Source organism: Rhinolophus hipposideros (assembly GCF_964194185.1).
Source record: "Rhinolophus hipposideros genome assembly, chromosome: 26".
NCBI classification, from domain to species: Eukaryota; Metazoa; Chordata; class Mammalia; order Chiroptera; family Rhinolophidae; genus Rhinolophus; species Rhinolophus hipposideros.
In genome coordinates this window covers 10,769,195-10,790,802 of record NC_138072.1, presented here as the reverse complement: position 1 = coordinate 10,790,802, position 21,608 = coordinate 10,769,195, and the positions used below count along the sequence as shown (strand labels likewise).

Below are 21,608 nucleotides of genomic sequence, written 5' to 3'. Positions count from 1 at the left end.
GACCAGCGCCAGCCAGGTCCACACCTCTGCCCCTCCAACTGAATCCTGTAGCTGAGTAGTGTCCTTTGGGATACAGCAGGTCCTCGAATGCCGTCCGTTTGTTCAACGTCATTTCGTTAAAACGTTGACGAGATGCTATAGGAATCTAACTCTTGTTTATATGTCAGTCTCTTGTAAAATTGGTTTTGTTACATGTCATTTTGCTTAAAATCACAAAATCTCTTGATGGTGTTAAGTGAGGACTTACCGTAATATGCTCCTTCATGGAGGCTCCAAGGGGAAGGCAGTGCTTAAACCAAAGAGATGGAGATGCTGGAGTTTAGATCTCTGACAGATGATAAAGAATTTCTTAGGGAGACAAGAGACCTTTGCTGCCCCTCATGTCACAGGCTGTCACAACCACCCGTTTCTTTCCCAGCCCAAAAGACCGAATCACTCACGCACACGTGTGCTATCTAGAAAAGTGTAAGATTTTGTTGATGTTACATATTTTCTTTAGACTGAAAAAAGATTTAAATTTGATTACAGTCTCTGCTCCTGAGTGTTTGGCTTTCTAAGGAAAAAGATATTCTGGATAAACCACGGACTGTCTGCTGTCTTCACACGATGCTGTCCCTCCTGAGCAGGATGAAAGGTACAAGCGGGACACTGGGGTTCAGCCTGCTCGGTTGGAAACAAGGCCGATGCCCTGGGAGGCAGAGTGTAGTGCTTGAAATGCCCCAGAAACAGGGAGGAAAGAGAAAAGGAGGCTGAAGTACTTACACACCATATTTCACTATAGAGATTCTTTTGTGTATAAAGAGAAAGCTCTTGATGCATTTGAAGTGTGTTTTATGAAAATTAAATTTATATTTTGTGTAATCACGAAAAATAATGTGGTATGAACAATGTATTTTCCTAATTCAGTGAAGTAATTGGGTCAAATGGTCTTTGGTGGAGTTCATAGTTTCCTTAACTATTTTCGGTGTGATTAAAACAATAACCTATTAAAACATTCACTAGTACTTTTCAGCAATGATGAAAATACAAATGCTATTCAGAGGCAGATGGCTAACAGCATGAGCAGACGGAACATACGTGCGCTGAATAAAGGACTGTAGGTTAATTTTTCTGGTTCGTTCAGGAAGATAACAGCTCCTCGCTAGGGAATTTAGTTTTAACAGTGTTTAATGTGAAAGTTTGGACCCCCCAAAAACCGAGAAACAAAAAGGTTTCTTTTTGAACTTTGCCTGCAGTGGCCATCGATGACACCTGGGACTCCCAGTCTGTGTCCCCTTGGTGGCAGCAGATGCGCACGGCCTGCATTCAGTCTGAGAACAATGGGGCTGCTTTGTTGTGTGCACACGTGGGGCACTCTGTCGCCGCACAGATCTCGAGCAGCGTGACCGAGAAGGTAATGGCAGAGGTGGGGTTTCGGCCATCACCTGTCCAGCCTGCTGAGGGGCCGCCCTGCCCTTTCTGGGGCCACATTGTCTTTCTTTGGTGTTGTGGAACATGGAGACTCTGAAATGTGTGTCCAGTGGGTTCTTAGGTCTTTTATAGGGTAAGAAGGGGGCGGAAGGGCGCTGCCCTTCATTTGTTTTACGGGGATGACATGCATCCTTGAACTTAGCGATTGCTGCGTGGGACAGGGGAAAGTACTGAAGTTGAGGCCTGGCTCCCCGCCAGTGGCTGGTGCTTGGTGCTGAGTCCCTTAAAAAAGGAGTCTCCTGGCTTCAGTTTCCTCATCTAAAAGAGGTCAGGGTTAGATTGCATTATTTCTCACATTTGTTCTAACTCCTAAGTTCAACGATTGCATTCAGAGCCCCTTTTTATAAACATAGGCTGTTTGGGCCCTGTGACATTGAATGATGGACGACTTGTGAAAGTTTCCTATGGACCCTGTGCTTTGTGGTGTTTCCTCATCTCTTGGGGACTCACATTTATTTAAAAAACAAAAGCAAAAGAACATTGTCATCCCTTAATAATATTGTTGGGTTGGTGCAAAAGGTATTGCGGTTTAAAAGGTTAAAAATAATTGCAAAAACCACAGTTACTTTTGCACCACCTAATATCTCATAGCCGATCGAATAATTTTTCCGAGGGGCACGTTGCATTAAACTGGACGAGACACTTACCGTAGGTCTGTGGAGAGTCACTTAGCATCGTCCGTCTCATAGTTTATAGGCTAAATGTACTATTGCCGGCTTAAGATGTTTATAATAACGGAGAGAGAAATTGAGACTCCCTTTTTTTTTTCATGTTGGCGAGTGTATGCTAAAGAGAGATCAGTACCCGACACGGGTAGAAAGAGCTGTGGCCGGAGAACTTTGTGAGGTGTCATTGGTTGAATCGGGGTGGGGTGGAGGGAGCGTCACTGCAGGTCTCTGTAAATGTCCAGCATCCATCACCATTGCCCTAAGTCTCCAAGTCCACACCTGCCCCTCATGTTTCCTCCAATCAAGCAGTGATATCTGCCAGCAGTATTCGTGTGTTGCTGTGTCATGTCCCCTGCCTACCCAGCAGCCTTCAAGTTCCAGGCTCATTCAAGTCGCTGGTGTTTCGGAATCTTGGCTGGAGTGTCACCCGCGCTTTTCCTTTTAGGTTTCCCAAACAGTTGTGGGTGCTGACTCGGAGGCCCTCACTGATTCCTGGGAGGCCCTTTCTCTGGACACGGAATACTGGAAGCTCCTGCTGAAGCAGCTGGAGGACTGCCTCCTACTTCAGACCCTGCTTCACAGCAGGGCGAACACTCGGCCCTCCCCAATGTCTTCACTGCAGTCCGAGCCACTCCCGAGGCTTTCTGTGAGAAAGCTGTTAGAAGGAGGAAAAGGTACCCTGAAGTCTGTTCGAGCATTTGTGTCTACGTATCTGTATGTTTCATGATAACGGGCTTTTTGGGCATTGGGTTTTGTTGTTTAGAGCAATGACTGAAAGAATAAGGAAAGAGAAATACACTCCGATGTTAAAAATACATAAATAACCCACCACATACATACTTGTTCTCAGTTCATCATTTCAATTAACTGAGAACCTGTCAGTTCACGGCTCAGGGATCCCCAGGTGTCCCGGCCCCCCTCACCCCCCCAGCTGGCCTTACAACACAAGCAGAGGTTCCCAGAGAATGCTCGGAGGACCTCACGAGCCTTCCCTTTGCCAAGTTTATGTCTGTGTGAGGCCAGCTCTTCCCCGTGCTCTTGCCCACCACAGCCGACCGACCACAGTGGGTGGAACGCAGAAGCGGTCGGAGACTCCAGATATAAGCCGGACCTGAGAGGGACTTGGAAAGTGTGGTGCCGTGCTTCTCACTAAATACCTGGGTTTGCTTTCGGAATACAATTATTTTCACAGGATGTGTAACGGGTTTATTGTTTTCCTTTTAAAATGAACTAGTACAAATATTTTTAAATTTCTAACACCATAACTATTCATAAACATAACCCACCAGCTAAAATTATTTGGGGTTGTCCATTTGTAAGAGTTTAAGGGACTAAGACTGAGAGTAGGGAGTTCAGAAACTGCTGGAACAAAGTGTGAATTCTGAAGCTTGCTCTCCAAGAACTTTTGACTTTGAACCCAACCCATTTTTCCCTCTCTTGCTTGCTTGTCACTAGTTCAGATGAAGCATCTGTGGGATTCGCCATCTCTGGGTCTGAGCCTTTGCTTATCCCTCACCCTGCCTCTCCCACTCATGGATTCTGAATCTTACTCATCTTTCAAGGCCCAGCTCAAATGTACCTTCTCCCAGAAATCTCCCATGAGTCACTAACTGCAGATTTTCTCTTCCTCCTCCTCATTTCCACGGAGCATTACACCTCTTTTCCGATGAATCACTTTCTCCTGTCCTAGAGTCATTGGGTTCCGGTGCTGATGTCTTGCAGGACCATAAGCATCTTCCTTTTGGAATTATCTTGCCGCGCTCCCTCTCACCAGCAGCCCTGTCAGGCTTTGATACTGGAATGCTGTCTTTCTGGATTTATAAATACCTGGGTATTTATAGATTTTTTAAATTTAGTTAACTTGTTCTCTCATTCGTCGTAAGTCCTGTGACAGTTTTGCATTGTGCCACCTGGTGAAAGTGTGTGAATACCGTTTTAATATTAACTAACACTCTATAATCGAGCTTGATTCTGGAAAGAGAATTATCAAATGATCTGAAGGCCAAGCATGAGACATTAGATCCCCCAGCACACTGCTCTTGTTTATTCTCACTGATAATTGTGATTTTTACTGGGAGGCATTCTTTTTGTGGAAAGGTTTCTATTTGAATCAAAATAGGAGGAAAGACGGAGAGAAGGAGTTTTGGTAAATTACGGAAGAATGTATAAATTTGTTGCAACTGTATCATAAACAGGACTCTTCACCTTGAAGGATTTCCGGTTTGCATTTATCATTTGTTGGACTGTATTGGTGATGGCAGCATGGCATAGCCTCATGTTGTTGATTAAATGTGGCTAAATTTTGCCCAGAAATATTCCATATAGGCAAGTTAGTTGACTCTTAAAAGTAATGTGTTGCCCTACGAAGCCTAGGCAAGGGTCATGCTGATCAGTTTTTACTTATATTTCTATGAAAGTGTCATGAAGATGCATTCATCCCTTTGTCTATTTGGCTGGTAAAGAATATTGTGAATTTGTGAACATAGAAGGTACGTGGTACACAAACATACATATGCACGTGCATTTATCACTCATATTTAACAAGAGTATAAATGTGTCCTTAGATACCAAAGAACCCACTTGCCCTCACACACAAGCCGAGTGGTAGGTAGGAACACTGCTGTGATCTCATGGCTTTGGGGGTCACTTTCAGGCTCTAAACGGAATGTAACACTTAGATCTCTTCATAGGAAATGCAGATCATGCCCTGTATGGGCTCCCTTCAGCAAACACTGCAAATTTTCCTTTTCTTTCTTGTCTCCAAACTACAGGTGGCATTGCAGACAGTGTGGCCAAGTGGATATTTAAACAGGACCTCAGCCCTGAAGTGTTACGCCTGGCTAATAAGGAAAGAGATGCAGAAAACCCAGACGAGCCCAAAGAAGGTATTCCCAGAGGTTTAACTGAGGTGTCGGAGGTAGAGATGGACTTAGGAGTCATACCAGGTAATAAAGATGGAGAAATGTGAAATCCAGAGTGGAGATGTGGCTGAGTTTGCAGGAGGGCAGGAATAACGTCTCCATGTCGTCTGACTTGCAGACTTGCTTTGTTTGGCCTATCAGCAGTTTCCTTGCAGCCTGGAGCTGGACGTGCTGCATGCACACTGCTGCTGGGAGTATGTTGTTCAGTGGAATAAAGACCCAGAGGTAAGACTCGCGTTACCGCTTCTGTGTTCATTCTGTTTTCGTGCTTATGCTCTACGTTTGTGGGGCTGTTTAATTGGGTGATATTATAAACACTGGATTTCTCCCCTTTGGGGTATCTCTGTACCAGGAGCCATGCTAGGCCTTTTCCATCCATTCTCTTGGATAATCATCACAGTAAATCTGTGGGGTACAGGTGCTGCTGTCATCCTACAGGAGACAGCTGGGGCTCAGGGAAGTGAAGTTCTTGCCAAAGGACACACTGCTAAGTTAGTACCAGGATTTCAGCATAGATTTCTCTAAGGCCAGTGAGGTGTTTTACCTACATGCCTGGTTAGCTTGTGATGCGCATATTTTGTATTTTCCTTTTGAATCCTACATGAGGTCGCACCCACCTAATAGAATGCTCTCAGTATTATAGTCTTTGTGGTGAAAGCCAGAGTAATGAGCCTGAGGCCAGCCTAGTGTCTGATTGTTAGGTATGACTGTATTTGTTCATCACTTCTCTTCTGTTGGTATCAGGAGAAAAATCAAGAAGGCCATATTGTGTGCAGGGCTGACTGGTCCAGGCTCTGAGCTCTGCTTGTGCCCCAGCCTCTCTCCCAGGACATTCAGTCTGGAGGCGGCCCCAGGCTGGAGGCAGCAGACCTATACTTAATGCATTTCTCACCTGGATTTAATGCATTTCTCACCAGGGTCTGGGTTTGGACCAGTCACTGAATCTCAGCCTTGTTTTCTCCCTCTGTCCATTTCTAATGATGGTTCCAGTCCTTCAGGATTGGCACCAGGAGAAAGCGAGATATAAAAACATACATGCATGTTCATCTTGCTCAGCACAGCCTTCACGAGCCCCCTCCACCCCCCGTCAGTGCTGTGGTACTCTCCTTCTCAAATCAGAATTCTTTCCTTCATTGTTCTCGTATCAGGTTCCACTCCAGAAGAAAAATCTCACTGATGAACTAATCATGCTAACATATTAATAGTAACAAAAAAGTCTTTAATATGTAATCACTTACTTATTAAAGGAAAACATTTAAAAAGTGCTTTAAACAAAGGAGTGGTCTGATCACTTAAACTTGGACCAAAAAGTAATTTGGAGACAGAGGACCTTCTTGCTCCCCCTCGAATCACCTTCTTTTGTTGATGCCTCTGTAGCCTGAATGGTAATCATATTTAGGCTCTCTACTTAAAGGGGATGTTTTCCTGCATGAAAAAAGAGTGTTTAGGACTAGAACGAGGACATAGTTTCTAAAATCTGAATGAATCAATTCCAGATTCCAGCCTCAGAACGTGGTATCTAAGAGAAGCGCTCTGTTTTACCACGTTCAGTTATAAAACCAAAGGCAGTTTGCGAAGTGGACACATAGCTGAGTTTAAGCCCCATCACTACTAGTTAATAGCTCCGTGACGTTTGCGAACGCCTCTGAACCCTTTGTGCTCAATGTTCTCCTTCAAGTACACGAGGGCTACACCGGTTGCTGCCTTGAAGGTTGTAGCAGTTTGTAGAGAAAATGCATGCGGAGAGTGTAATGCCTGACGTTTTCCCGGGTGTTATCATTGTCTGTTATTAGAATTGTTTACATTGGAAATAAGTGGCAATTTTTCTTATTTGTTTGGTTTTTTTCCTGTTGAATATTTATCTCCTTGCCCCATCCAGCCCCTACCCCAGGTCCACCATTTGACGCACACAGCTTTATTAGGCTCAAAACAGTTGAAATTATCAGAGGTGATGTGTTTAATTATTGCACAGGCTATACGATTATTTAGCAAACATCTGTATAATTCCTTGGTAAAGTTTTATGTATTATATTTGAGGTGTAATATGTCAACTACCTTGATTAGAAAGAGTTGAATTTCAGACCTCATCCCTGATGATTCATGTTTCCCTTCACTGCCTTAATGTTTTCTCCTTGGCATTTGTCCCTAACATACTGTGTAATTTGCTTACCTGTATTATCTAGCTCCCTCACTAGAATGTCACCTCCTGAGGGCCAGGATTTGGGTCTGTCTTATTCAGTACAGTATCCTGGTACCTCACACAGCCTGGTGCAGGGTAGCTGCTCAATAAATATTTCTTGACTAATGAATGAATCAGTGTGATATTTGCGAAGAAGTAAACCCAGTTTTCAGACCCACTGTGTAATATTCAAGTATTTATTGGAGAGAAAACTGTTATGATGTACAAACCACAGTAAATTTTGAATCCAGATGTCAATATATATGATCGGGGGGGGGGGGGGGGTTCTAGGAATCAGTTGTTATACAGTTAATGTGAATGTAAGAGAAACCATGACGTTGTCTTATGAAAATTTACTGCTTACCTAATACTTCCATTATTGCAACATTCTTATGTAGCTTTATGCAGAAATTTATGTAAAATTTCTATTTATTCGAAACACCTATTAAATGATATTTTTTTCTCTCTTTTTTCTCCCTTTATATAAGGAAGCACGTTTTTTTGTTAGGTCAATAGAGCACTTGAAGCACATTCTTAACGCACATGTGCAGAATGGTAAGTAAACGGGTGTTAAAAATATAACCGTCTGATTCAAAAGAGGCAGGAATCTTTAAATTTACATCCTGTTAAACATTTATTTCATGGTCTTATCCCCCAATACATTGCTGTGTACTGATTGACGTCTACAAAGTACTGGCTGTCTTAACTGCTTGGGAAAATCTGTCCAGAAAAGTGACGGGGGTGGACAGTAATTGTCTCATCTGTCCCCACCCATCGTTGCCCAAACTGACTACTATCCCTAGACGTAAATAAGCAAGGAGAATATTATGCATGAATTACTGATTTGCTGTTTAGTTCATAGGCAGGTAAGGACTAATTCCTGATTAAAAAGTTACGTAGCCAAAGCCTCATGGTACTGTACCCTAGAAGCCACCGTGTGCTTCTTTAATAAATGTGAATGTTCCCCGCTGGCTGGTATACCATGGGGCCTGCTGGTGTCTCCTGGAAAAAAAATGTTACAGTTGTAGGCAAACTGTAAACAGGTTGCTGGTTCCATCTATAGATAGATGAGTTTCCCTATAAGAATTAGTTGAGGAGTTCAGCCATTGGCTAGTGAGTCACCTTAGTGAGTTTGAGAGTAGGCTTGGGGCTGGGTAAGAGGAGGTGTCACCTTTATGTTCACGTGATCAATTCTAGCGAAGCTACTTCTGGACCACCTTCCTGCAGGTGATACGAAGTCAAATTGCAGAAATTCTAAAATGTCTCATTTTACGTGAAGAGAACTTGAAAATTATTTATCCATCTCTTAGATCTTACTTTCTTCCAAGAAAAAATGATTTAAATGACTCATTTGGGAAGTATGTTCTCTACAGTATTCTATCGTTTCTGATAAAATTAAGTTACCTACTGACTTCAGGCTGGTATTTCTTCAAGTTAGAGCTTTACCCAGTTTGTACAGAGTCAGCTTCCTGGCCCCTTGGCAGCCTTGGCAGGACCTCACTACTAGATACAGAAGCAGCTATGTGATCATAATAACTGCATGTGAAGTATCTGGGATACGCGGCCTCCCTCACAACTGTTTCAGAAATGTCCATGTCAGTGCCGCAGTTTATTGAACATGAAAGTATGAAGACCTGGTTTTTTTGTTTGGTGGTTTTTAAAAAAAAAAAAAAGAAAATTTTTCTATTTTGTTCAATGATTTTTTTATGTATCACTTTATTTGGTGGTTACCTATGAGAACAATGAATGGCTGGACATTGGGTTTGTTTCCAGTGTTTGGCCGTTGCCAGTGAAGCTTTGTGTTCGTTTCTGCAGTAGAATGGCTGGGTCACGTGGGAGACACATATTGAGCTTCAGTTGATACACTGCCAGTTTTCCAAGTGGTTTTACCAATTTATCGTCCCACCAGGAGTGTATGAGCGTTCTAGTTGTTTCCACATCCTCACCAACACTTAGTGTCGTCATTAAAAAACTTTTTAGCCTTGATGTGGGTTGCGTAATGTTACCACTTTGTGATTTTCGTTTTTCTCTCATAACTAATGATGCCTCACGCATATTGGCCATGTGGGTGTCCTCTTAGGCAGCCCAGTGCTAATTTTTCTTAAACATTAAATGTTCTTATTTTTTTTAATAACAAATACTACCTAAGCTGTAAGAAATGATATCTAAATCAGTAGCCTATGCAGCTTTATAAGCTTCATGAAGACGGTCATTTGTGTCTGACGCAAGAAAAAGCATGGAAGCCTGTTTTCCACATCCTTTTATTTGCTCTCTAGGCATCGCACTGATGATGTGGAATACATTCTTGGTGAAAAGGTTTTCTGCCGCTACATACTTGATGGATAAGGTAAGAGAATTCAACTCCATGTACTGACTTCTTGTGTATTTGGTCCCCTTAGGGGTACTAGAAAGATTATTTTCATGGGGCCTCAGTAGATTGATTTTTCTGATACTGCATTTCAGTCTTGCTCAGTGAACTGTACTTCTCAGTGCTGACATTTCAGTGACTTGAACAAGAGCCCCAAACCCCCGAAAGGGAACCATAGTAAAAGCCTCCTAACCCAAGAAGCGAGGTCTGGGCTTGATTCCAGCACTTGGGTTTAAATTACAACGTACCAGTGTACACTTACTTACTCACCAGTCTTTGCATGTCAGGCCAAGGTGTTTTCTTTGGAAGGAGTCAGTTGAAGTTCTACTTAGGTTTTCCTGCCTAAACCTCACCCATAATGCATTGTCTGAGTTCTAGATACTGTTTCTTTAAAGTCGTGATGCATTCCGAGTGTAAAATCTTCAGATTTTTATAACTTATCCCCCTAATTTTTATAGTTGTTTCCTACATCTAATCTAGTAGACCTAGGAGTTAGCTACTCTCCTCCATAAATCTTTTTAAAGCATTGATGTAGTATTCATATAAATAAATGACTCCTCTTTTTCCTCATTTATATTTCATCAGTTACTGAATTAAATTGCATACTTACCGTATGTACAATCAGCATAAGTAGATGTGGGAATAAACATAACATGTAAGCACGTAACAGCTGATGGGAGTAGAGGCTGCCAGCGCACTGGACAGTAGACCGTGGCTTTGAGCGGCCAGGCCGCTCAGTATGCTTCACAGGCTGGTCGGGAACATGGCTTAATCTGGCCTCAGTGAAGTGGATGGCAGAAGAATTAGCACTGTAATGACAACATGTTCTTTTAAATGTAGTGACAGACAGTCCTAAGCCACGAACAGCACTGGAATTCAGACCCACTTTAGGCCACAGCTTCTCTGAAAATGCTTTTTTGGGCGTCATTGGTACCTTTTTTCTAGTTAAATCTGTCCTTTCCTGTGTGCTCATCTTTCTTGCCAATGTATCTGCTTCTGTCTTGAAATTCAGTCCATTGGCCTTGATGATACTGTTGTTTTACTTCACCTCCGACCACCCTTTTTTGAGGGAATAATAATGCAGAGTCTTTTCTGTGTGGAGTTACTGTGTACAGTGTACAACAAGCTCATAACTTGGGTTTAAACAGTTCTGAACTAGGAAGCAGAGTCATGATCATTCACTCGATGAATATTCATTAAGTATCTCTCCTTGGTCAAGGACTGTGCTCGGTTCTGGGGTTGCAGAGATAAAAATCACAGTCGCTGCTTTCAGAGAACTCACAGTCTAAAGGATCGGTGGGTAGATAATAGGGCGCTTTGGGGACTGAGAAGAGCAAGTGATGACACGGGACGCCTCTGAGCTGAATTTTGGAGGAGGAACACGTATGAACCAGCGAGAAGTGGGTGAGAGAACATGTCTTCCAGCAGTGTCCTGGAGACACTGTGTCGGACTCAGAGCTGCAGTAGCTTCGTGGGTGAAGCACAGGCTGGAGGGAGGAGCGGGAAGAGGAGCGTGAAGAGCGCCCTATGTAGGCTGTGGGTTTGGGGCTTTCCAATAATGTGTGTCAGCTGCTTAGCATGGGCCTGGCACATGGGGTAAGGGCTCAGTAAATGGAGCTGTTATTTAATCGTGAAGACAGTGGGGCAGCCTTAAGCAATAAAATGATGCGTTCAGATTTGCATCTTAGAAGATTCTGGCAACTGGGTGAAATATGTTGAAATTGGGGTGTCCTGAGCTTGCTTGTTCCAAGGCCATGGCTGTCATCTCAACAAGAGGTAATGAGGCAATGGGTCCTTGGTACTGGGGTTCCTTCTTCCATTGTCACTGTCTCCTGTGAATTCTTATAAAATTCCTGAAGGGCAGAACTTCTGTCTGCCACTTACTGCCCTGTATCTCGTATAGAGTACAATCTTATTAAGTACCAGAGAATCAAGGAAATCAACTGATTTTCTGAACTAGCAACAGAAGTTCGGTCTGCTTTAGATTGTTCGGTGTGTTTTTATCAACAAGCAAAATTCCTACCTGCTTTTTGTTCATAGCCTTGGTTCTGGGTCTTAAGGCAACAGTTATTTGATTATACAAAGTAAGAATCAGATTTTTAGAGTGTTTTCTTATTTAGTTCAAAAATACTTATTTTTGAAAAGGATTATGTGTGAGCCTAGTGTGTTACATTTTTCATAATACTTTTTTATGTTCCACCACAAAATTAATTGCATTATGTTATATGCATGAGTGGAACCAACATTTAATTGATAAAAAGTTGCCACATTTATTGATAGCTGCATTTATATTTTTAAAATTTGGTAACTTTTGACTTCTTATACCATAGCAATGCCTTTTTATTTAATTAAATAAATACAGCATTTTGTGTCCTTTTTGTCTTAGGTTGGAAAATCCCCAAAGGATAGGTTATGCCGAAGGGTAAGTCAGTCGCCCGTGATTAGATATGTAATTGTTAATCCTGCACTTTCAATAGGATCTTATTATCCATAGGGGTGAACTTTGGCTTTTACTGTTGTGATGACATATCAGGAGATAAGAAAAATGGAAGGAGAATGCTGTCTTCAGGAAGTGCTCATGAACTCTGGCCAATTTTAATTTACCTTTCCAGATTGTCAGCATATTTACACTAGATTTTCACAAGATGTCTTCAACTTTGGACTGTGGACAGGAGGGTAACCTGCTGCCACTGCTGCTTATTTTCACTGTACTTCCAATCAGAAACATGTCCGAAATGAAATTGAAGTGGATTCAGAAACAGTCAATCTGATCTACCTTTGTGTAATAACCATTGTACAAATAGTCTTAAATAATATTCCAGTCCCCAGATACTGGTGCTTGTTTGTGAGGCCAGGGATTAATAGTGCTACCTTTTGCTCAAAACTTAGAAATATTCTTCTTATAAATATCTTAAGAAATACTGGGACACACAAATCTAGCTGTTATAGGCCTTAGTCTCGAAAAATCCCCTTGTTGAATTCTGGTACGTGCTTGAGTGTCTCCTTGACTACAGTTCATATATGTGTGTGTGTCCACACACGCACTGTCTGAATTAGAGATGTGAGGAGGGATTCGTTGGTTGTTGGTTTAAAAAAGATTGTGGATGAATCAGTGGCCCCCGGGCAGGCCCTTGAAGGGAGTCGGCAGGAATGATGTGTTGCCCACAGTGTGTCTGCTTCACAGGCTGGGGGTTCACGTTTTGCTCACAGAATTCAGCTGCATCTCCAAAAGATGCGCCGAAACCAGACCAGGCTGTTTTCTTACAACTTCTCACGTGGCCTCTCGTGTGTATCTTACCAGATGCCGTGATTCTTCTGTCTGTGAATTCTTGGACAGTGAGCGTGACTGCCCCCATCTATGATGACTGATGACACCGGGTCTTTACAATACACCCAAAATGCTCACTTTAAAAAGTTGATAGTAGTGCCATCTTTCTTTATAGCCCAAGCTTAAAATTAGTTAAATCTATAAAGGAATTAAAATGCACTCGTGCCTTGGCTTTCTAATCCTTGCCGGTCCCATGTAGGAAGTGAGTTGAATAGAGCGTTGTGTACTGTTTATTTTTCTGATAGTAACTAGAGCAGTTTGGCTGCAGGAGCTGATTATGTTCCATTTTAAAAACAGGATGTGGGGATGAGCGACATGGCCATGACCTCTTTCCTTGGCTCCTGCTTGGATCTCCTTCAGACTTTAATGGAGGTAAAAGAGGTGTATTTTCATTCTAAACTGTCTGAGATATTTAATATTTTGAAAATTGTTGGACTTTTAAGGACTAAAGAAAAATTTTCATGTATTTTAAAGTTTTAACACAGCCTAAAAGTAGTGATGTTTCTTATTAGAACCAGCTCTTCGGGGTTTTTTATTCTAATTTGGGAGAAAGACGGGTTTGCACTTGGCTGCTTGCCGCTGATGAAGATATTTGCAAGCTATGATGTCTCCATTCTCCGACACTCAGGCAGACGTCAGCAGGGATGAGATGCAGGCGCCCGTCCTGGACACGGAGGATGCGTGGCTCACTGTCGAGGGGCCAGTCTCCATAGCGGAACTGGCACTTGAACAGAGACACATCCACTACCCGCTGGTAGAGCACCACTCCGTCCTGTGCTCCATCCTGTACGCGGTTATGAGGTTTTCTCTCAAGGCTGTGAAGCCACTGTCCCTGTTTGATAGTAAGGTAAGTGCCTCAGAGGATGTCAGAGCCGTCTTGGAGCTGAGGGTTGGGCAGGATGCTGATCAGTAGAGGCTGTTCAGTGCATTTGTGACTTGTGTAGATAGGTTTTCACTGGGGGGTTCTCTGCTGCCGTTCCCTGGTGGGAAGTGTGGCCAGGAGCCTGCGGCTTCTAATGCAGAGACCCGTGCTTCTGCTCTGTTTTACATTTCCTTCCAAGGAACTTAAACCCCATTTTCAGATACTGTATTTTGGCTCTTCAAACACACATCTATTCTCAAACAGGTGTTTTTAACAGGATTCAGAGTACACGCTATATATTAGTTATCTATTATTGTGTAGCAAATTATCCCAACACTGAGTGGCTGAAAACAACAGACATCTATTATCATTTTTGTGGGTCAAGTATCTGGGTCCCCCTTATCTGGGTATTTCTGGCTCAGAGTCTCTGATGAGTCTGCAGCCAGGGTGTCTGCCAAGACTGCGATCTCATCTCAGGGCTCAGTGGGGCTGGGGATCGGGGCCCCACTTCCAAGCTCACGGAACAGGGTTTCATTTCCACATGGCAGCTCACTGCGTGGCAGCTGGCTTCCCCCAGAGTGAGCGAGTAGCCACAGTGTGTTTGTAACCTAATTTTGCAAGTGACATGCAATCACCTCTGTCTAATTCTCTTTGCCAGCAGTGAGTCACTAGCCCCCACTCAAGGGGAGGGGATTAGTGGGGGCTAGTGGGGGCTAGTGAAAGGCCGCCTACCACTTAGTAGGTAGTTGTTACAAAAATTAATTGAATAAAATTCTAAGATGTTATTGTTCAAGGAGAAACACATCAACCATGAGTTAATTAAATGACTTTATTTTTAAATTTTCCCTCTTTATAATAATCCACACTCATCAGTTTTCTTGTTCTCTTCTTTCTCTTTAGGGAAAAAATGCCTTTTTCAAAGACCTAACTTCAATTCAGTTACTACCTAGTGGGGAAATGGATCCAAACTTTATTTCTATACGACAACAGGTAATAATTCAGTTTTTGGATTTTGTTTTTGTTTCTTGGAAAAAATAGTAAAGGAAAAATCTTGCTGGCCTTTAAAGGATGATAACTTTAAAAGTATTCTTGAGAGCTACTAAGTTCCCTTTAAATTGTGTGTTCTTTTTTGATAATTCAGCAATTTTAATGGAAAAGCCACTGTAATGGACAGAAAAGCCAACAATTACTTTGATTTAGATTTTTTTAAGGAAACATATGAATAAGATGTTGCTGTGTTTCTTTTTCCAGTTCTTACTGAAAGTTGTTAGTGCAGCTGTCCAGGCCCAACATCCAGTTGCAAAGGACAAGGATTCCTCAGAAAAGGCAACGACCACTCCTTTTGGGAAAGACCAAGATTGGCCAGTTCTAGCCGTGGACTTGGCCCATCACCTTCAAGTTAGTGAAGATACTGTCAGAAGGCATTATGTGGGGGAACTCTACAACTATGGCGTCGACCACTTAGGAGAAGAGGTAATAATCACCTTAGGAATGTGAATTGGGCTCAAGTTATAAATCGGATGGTGGGAGTAAAGAATCAGTCAAGTCTCCAATAAAACTTTTGCTTTTCCTTTTGTTAGAACATCTACGCGCAAAAATAGAACAGAATATTAAAATATAAAACGAATCAAATTCCGTTTCTAGTTAATGTTTGGTAAACTCCTACTGTGTGCCAGGCCTGTTCTGTGTGGAGGCGTGTACCAGTGAAAACAGACAAGGCTCCTTCTCTTCCTCCCTCCCTCATTCCCACTCTCCCTCTCTCCTTCCCTCCTTCCTTTCCTCCTTCCCTCAGGGAATTGACAGTCTACTGTAGGAGCGGAAAAACAAGCTAAATTTTGTATCGAGTCAAATGTTGTGAAGATAATAAATAGGAATGTGTAAATAAACGAGCGACTACAATGGGGTGGTCTGACGTGACATTTGAACCAGGCCCCCAAGGATAAGCAGCAACCAGCCACTCAGAAAACTGGGGGGACCAAAGGCGGGGACTAGCTTGGCGAGGTCCAGGAAAAGCCCATACACAGTGAGGGAGGATTGAAGAAGTAGGAGGTGAGGAGATCGTACGTCTCGTAGCCCATGGTTACTTAACAGCGTAATCAGAAGCCATCAGAAGGTTTTAAGCAGTTGTGCAGTGATTTCATATAATTCCTTTCCTTTGCCAAAAGCTTGAAAATGACTCGTAGACATACTGAATTGGAAAATAAGGTGATGGCAGAAATTTGGGTTTTAAATGGGGAGTTTGATTTGGACTATATTTTGATTGTACAGTTCACCCTTGAACAACATGGGGGCGGGAGGAGCTGACCGCCACGCAGTTGAAAGCCCACATATAACCTGACTCCCCTAAAACGTAACTCGTAATAGCCACTGTTGGCTGGAAGTCTTACCACTAACATAGACGAGCAGTTAATACACTTTATGTTCTATGTGTTTCATACTGTATTCGTATAGTACAGTAATCTGGGGAAAAGTAAACCACAAGAGCAAAGACACTGACAGTCTTTATGGGAAAAAAAAATCCACGTGTAAGAGGAGCCACGCAGTTCAAATCCGTATTGTTCAAGGGTCAGCTGGACACACGGCCACAGATGCTTGTGAACTGGACTGACTCGTCTGTGGCAGCGCCCCCTAGCGCCGGCCAGGCTCTTAGCGCCCACTGACCAGCAGTCCGTGTTCTCCTCCTCAGGCCCTGCTCCAGGTGCATGACAAAGAGGTCCTTGCCAGCCAGCTGCTGGTGCTCACGGGGCAGAGGCTGGCTCACTCGCTCTTCCACACCCAGACGAAAGAAGGAATGGAGCTGCTTGCCAGACTTCCACCCACACTCTGCACTTGGCTGAAAGCGATGGTGAGTCCAGTGGAGTGAGCTAAATCAGATCGTGGGGTGTGGTCTTAAATGTGTATTGAATAATAGTTAAGGAGAAAATTGTAAGTATACGTTTAATTTACTTAGTTCTGAAGAAAAACATTTTTATTGGGAAGTAACTATTCTGATAAATCTTAAATTAGTAACAGTTTAGTTGTATATATAACTGATGGGTTATTTTTGTGTCCCATTTGCAGGACCCCCAGGATCTTCAAAACACAGAAGTGCCAATTGCCACAACAGCTAACCTAGTAAATAAAGTAATTGAGCTTTTACCAGAAAACCACGGGCAGTATAGTTTAGCCTTACACCTCATTGAAGCTGTGGAAGCCATATCTCTTCCTTCTTTATGACCCTTATCCACTGAAAACAGTCTAAAATTGTGTGACTATAACATGAATTAGTGCATGGCTATTTTACATAGTAAGAGCTGGAATTTTATGGAGGGAGTTTGTCTTTTTTCCCTTTTATAAAATAAATAAAAATATATTATTACTTTAAAAAAGTACAGTGCGGGCTAAATTCCACTCCTTTGGGTAAAACTGAAGGTAAAATATAAAGAAATATCAATTATACTATTAATTACTAATACAGATGTTTTACTGTTTATTTCTAACTCAAGCACTTAAGTAGTTTATTGTTCAATTTTGCTATTTAAAATTGGTTATAACTTACAGATGATGTTATTATAAGATTCTATATTTCATACTCAAACTGTGATTGTTGTAAGTAAAGTTCAACGTGTCCATGGATAGCCCCCACCCATAAAATAGAGAAACAGCCCACTCTCCTGTAATCAATGTTAGGACATGCTTTTGTTCTCATGCTTAATCCACGCGGGACTGTCACCTGGACTTCCGGAGGAGGACAGGTTCCTTTACCAGAGGTGGTGCTGCTGCCACCAGAGGACGTGACCGTGCAGGAAGAAGGGTTCGAGATCGTTACAGTCGTCAGAAGGGACATTAGAGAGAACCCGTGTCAAGTACCAAAGTACCTGCCGTACTTGCCAAAATTGAGAATCAGATGCGAGCAACGCAACAAAATTAATTACAATACAAGGTAAGATCTGCCTTTTGCCAAGATTCAAAGTCCTATCCACATCAGGTCATTGTAAAAATGTATTATCTTGTAAAACTTATGTTTAAAAAGGGCAAAGATGCTAAAAGATTAAGTCCAACTTTATTTTTCCTACAAGTGTTCAGAAATGCCTGCGTCTGGGACTCGGGAATGTTATCTGTTCTTAGGAACAGGACAGAAAATGCTCAGTGATATGACAGCGTTAGCAAACCTACCTCACAGCTGGGTACCCGACAGTGCCTAGAGCAGTCCAAGTGCTGAATAATCATTTGATTAAAACCAAATTAACCAAAACTCTAACAAGTGCTTTGAGCTCTACAAATACCAAGTATTTACCGGGGTATATCTTTGGAATGTAGCCATACAGTGCAATTATTGATATCAGTCATGGATCACAATTGTTATTCATAGTATGGTAACTCATTGTGATATAGAAGTTCGTTTCCTTCCTTGAAAGAAGCCAACTCTAGCAACTGTACAAGGTTGAATATGGCCTTCAGGGACATAAAGGAAAAAATGTCTGATGTTTGAGGGTATCTCAATGTCGATTCTTTCTAACTAAAAGATCACATTCAAATAAGAACTTCCTGTTTAATTTAGAATCTTGAGAAAGAAGCTGTTAGGCTGTCTTGAGTGTTTGGGATGAGGGGCCTGTAAGTCTGATGGAGACCCATGCTGTGTAAGTATGAAAAGGACCTTAGCTAGTCCAGCCTCTCGGCCTCTGCTTGGATCTCCACTGCCCCATCCAGACACATCCATGAGTTCTCATAAATAGCTCTAGATTTATAGGCACTGGTTATATGTATTCTGAAGGGTTAGTTCTTCCTGTGATTTTGCTAAATATTCGGAAGATAGTTATGAATTTTGGAGGCTGGTCAAAGAAAACTTGGAATTATAGCATTTTTAAAGATTAAACCTTCACTTTGATTCCATTATCACTTTGGAGGGAGGGGTACCTAACTTAGCATTTGAGATAATAAAACTGGTTAAACTTATTCTGGTAGAATACAATCAAATGTGGGCATTGCTGAGAATATTAATAAGCTGAAATAATGGCACGTAGATCCCCCTAATAAATCATTGAGTCTCTAGTTAGCTTTGTAATCCTAAAATTTACCATTCAGAATTTTAAAATTGAATTCTGAGTTGTATGGTTAAGAAAAGCAGTTAAGTATTTTACTGTTTCATCCAGGGCTTTTAAAATAAATCTGATAGGAGAGAATACATAGCTGTGTGCAGGAAGGCAGACCTCATTTTACTGGGCTTCACTGACTGCACTTCAGGCGTTGAGTTTTTCACAGATGGAAGGCAAGACCCTCCACCAGCAGAAATTCATCTAAGGTCAAAGTAAACATTGTTATATTTAGATTGGTTTCTTAAAAAAAAAAAACAAAAAACAAAACAAAAAAAAACACGATTAACTGCAATTTAAAATCACAGAAAACCCAGATTTAATAATACTAAGTGTACAGGGAATATAATGTTCACTTAGAAGTGGCTGCAATTCATTTAATTCTTAAGAGACAAGTATTTTTGAAGTACTCGATGGCAACAGGGAAAGCCCTCTCTCACCCTGACAGTTTTCTGCTGAATTGAATCAGTCATCTCTAGAATGATTTTAACCCAACACTGAGTTGTTTGTAAAATGCTCTATTTATCTTGTGTAATGTACTGTAAGTAGTGAAATTCTGTATATACTGCTGGTTTCTGTGTCTGTTCATTGTTGTGAACTGATGTATAATAGTGAAATAAATTTTCAGCTTTCATGTTGTTTCCTTAACATTCCTAAATTATTAAGTACATACTATTAAGATTTTTTTCCCCTATTATATGAGAATAACAGATTTGGTGATGTTTTTCTTTGTATTGCAGCTATTCCAAAAAGGTTGGTGTTTGCTAGTAAGGCAGAACGAAATTACTCTTCATCTCTCAAAGGAAACACACCCCTGCCATTCCCAATCAAAACCATTTTTTTCACTTGATATTAACTTCTACACCAACATCACTCAATAATTTTCTAGAATGCCTTTATTTTTAGATGTTACAGAACTTAAATACTGAGTCAAACAGATGTATAAAATATAAAACATTTTCTGCTCAGCCACATTGGAAGGCAAGCACATTCAGTGTCTGTTCTGAATGAGTCTGTCACAAAATGTATCAACCCCTCTGCATATGGGCATGTCTGCAATATACATATACACATTATTCTGTAGCTAGTTACAGGAAAATCTTAGAATTCTTACTTTGACTCTCATCCTGCAGCATTTCCTCTTCCACTCATTACCTAAACCGTAGATTTCTTTCCAACGTTGTAAACCATCCATCTAAGCTCATAAGTCCTGTCGGGGATCTCGCTCGGTCAGCTGTCAACAGCAGAGAGGTCCTACTTTCCATCAACAACTTCCGTGCATCGGGGGCAGAGTGTATCTGAGGACTCAGCTGTGTACTTCCAACAACGAGGGCATTTTTCTTTGGTAGTTGGCATGACGAGTACTTTATACGAAGACTCTTCACGAATATCACCACCTGTGCAAGAAAAACACACGAGGAGTATCAATCATATCACTGTATCTTCATTGGTTTTGCAGGTGCTCCTTTTTCAAGCTTTCTCCTTCCTGCTTTGGTAAAGCTTGACACATTGCGTGAGTAGCCAAGACAACGGAATCACACAACTTGACAAGGGAGGAAAGCTGAGGAACCTGAGGCCCTGAGAGGTTAGCTGATTTCCCCCCAAGTCACTCAGTTTTGTACCTAGCTCGGGCAGAGCAGACCTTCTAGCGCTTCATCCAGGTATAGTTCTGATAAAGTACACTCTTTCCAGCTACATACTTAAGAATTTTAAAAAGAGCCAAATTATAGTGACAATTGCACTTAAGACGTTTTGGTCTGGACAAAAGGAAACAACTTTCTGCCCTGTTGATCCTTTCAGAGCTCAGACTGATAACACATAGTAAAGAAAGTACATTATTGTCTAGTTGTTGCCCAAAGAATGTACATTAACATTTGAAAAGCAAGGTAAGCCAGAATCTTTACTACTTATTCACGGGACAGGAAGGAAAACTCCCTCTTCTACCCCAGCCCTGTGTTCCCCAGACCAGTGGGTAGGACACTTCTTAAACTTGGCCACTGTTTACCTCGTTTCCACGGAAAGGTGTATTCCAAGTGTGTATCTGCCTTTAGAATACATGTAGTCCCCTGGGAAGTTGGAGATGACCTACAGTCATCATTCAGTTCTCCAGCTGCCACTTGTTACTCTCCTTACCTTCTAAATTGATTAGGAATGTCCCTTTCAGCTCAGTCACATCTGCAGCCATCTCGCGTGGTTCCTGAGATAGTAAGGTTGTCTGGGAAGCCATCATTAATTCATTCAACTGAGAGGTGCTGGAAGTCTCCTCCATTTGCAGCATCTGAGAGGAAGCATGTGCAAGTTACTAAGTTACATTTTTACCATAAACTGAGGTTACTGACAGTAAATTCTTGTGTTTAGTGAGAAACCCCTTGATACCATTACCTCCTGACGCTAATACTATGAAAATACATCAGTTCTTACTAGTATGAAAGGTTTTTAACTAAAAACTTTATGGAGAATACACTCTATGCTGGCACTTCACTTTGCTAGATGCTAAGTGCTCATTATTTCCAATCATCACAAAACACCTTCCCGTTTACAAGTGAAGAAACAGGCTCAGAGAGGGCAACTTGCCCAACTTTCTCATCCAGTAAGTGTGCAGCTGCAGCTACAGCCCAGGCCTGTCAAAGCCCTCACTTTCTCCTAGTATCATGTTTCCTACATTGGAGGGGTTAAGATGCCCGCCACACGAGGACCTGCTTTTGGCAACGTAGACCAATGACGGCTCTCTGAAAACCGC

The 21,608-nt window shown here is 41.9% G+C and overlaps 2 protein-coding genes across 3 annotated transcripts in view; one reads left to right on the top strand and one right to left on the bottom strand.

The window, feature by feature from the left end:
- RAB3GAP2 (RAB3 GTPase activating non-catalytic protein subunit 2) overlaps positions 1–19,502 on the top strand; it is a 63,148-nt gene extending 43,646 nt beyond the window's left edge. The window contains exons 22-35 of the mRNA XM_081039426.1: positions 529–634; positions 1,236–1,393; positions 2,584–2,812; positions 4,910–5,083; positions 5,178–5,284; positions 7,727–7,793; positions 9,515–9,585; positions 11,993–12,028; positions 13,232–13,306; positions 13,563–13,781; positions 14,697–14,786; positions 15,048–15,269; positions 16,483–16,641; positions 16,857–19,502. Of these exons, the coding sequence (XP_080895552.1) occupies positions 529–634; positions 1,236–1,393; positions 2,584–2,812; positions 4,910–5,083; positions 5,178–5,284; positions 7,727–7,793; positions 9,515–9,585; positions 11,993–12,028; positions 13,232–13,306; positions 13,563–13,781; positions 14,697–14,786; positions 15,048–15,269; positions 16,483–16,641; positions 16,857–17,012 (1,869 nt within the window). The 3' untranslated portion in view covers positions 17,013–19,502. The remainder of the gene's footprint in view (positions 1–528; positions 635–1,235; positions 1,394–2,583; positions 2,813–4,909; positions 5,084–5,177; positions 5,285–7,726; positions 7,794–9,514; positions 9,586–11,992; positions 12,029–13,231; positions 13,307–13,562; positions 13,782–14,696; positions 14,787–15,047; positions 15,270–16,482; positions 16,642–16,856) is intronic.
- The window catches only part of IARS2 (isoleucyl-tRNA synthetase 2, mitochondrial), a 33,089-nt gene continuing 29,301 nt past the window's right edge, over positions 17,821–21,608 (bottom strand). Inside the window, exons 22-24 of one of the 2 annotated variants that reach the window (XR_013992676.1) lie at positions 21,002–21,146; positions 19,983–20,265; positions 17,821–19,072 (exon numbers count right to left, since the gene is read on the bottom strand). Coding sequence is in view for 1 of the 2 variants with exons in the window: in XM_081039427.1 (XP_080895553.1) it covers positions 20,123–20,265; positions 21,002–21,146 (288 nt within the window). In the remaining variant the exon portion in view is untranslated. Of the gene's footprint in view, positions 19,073–19,115; positions 20,266–21,001; positions 21,147–21,608 lie in introns of those variants that run through there. The other variant, XM_081039427.1, reaches the window with a different exon arrangement.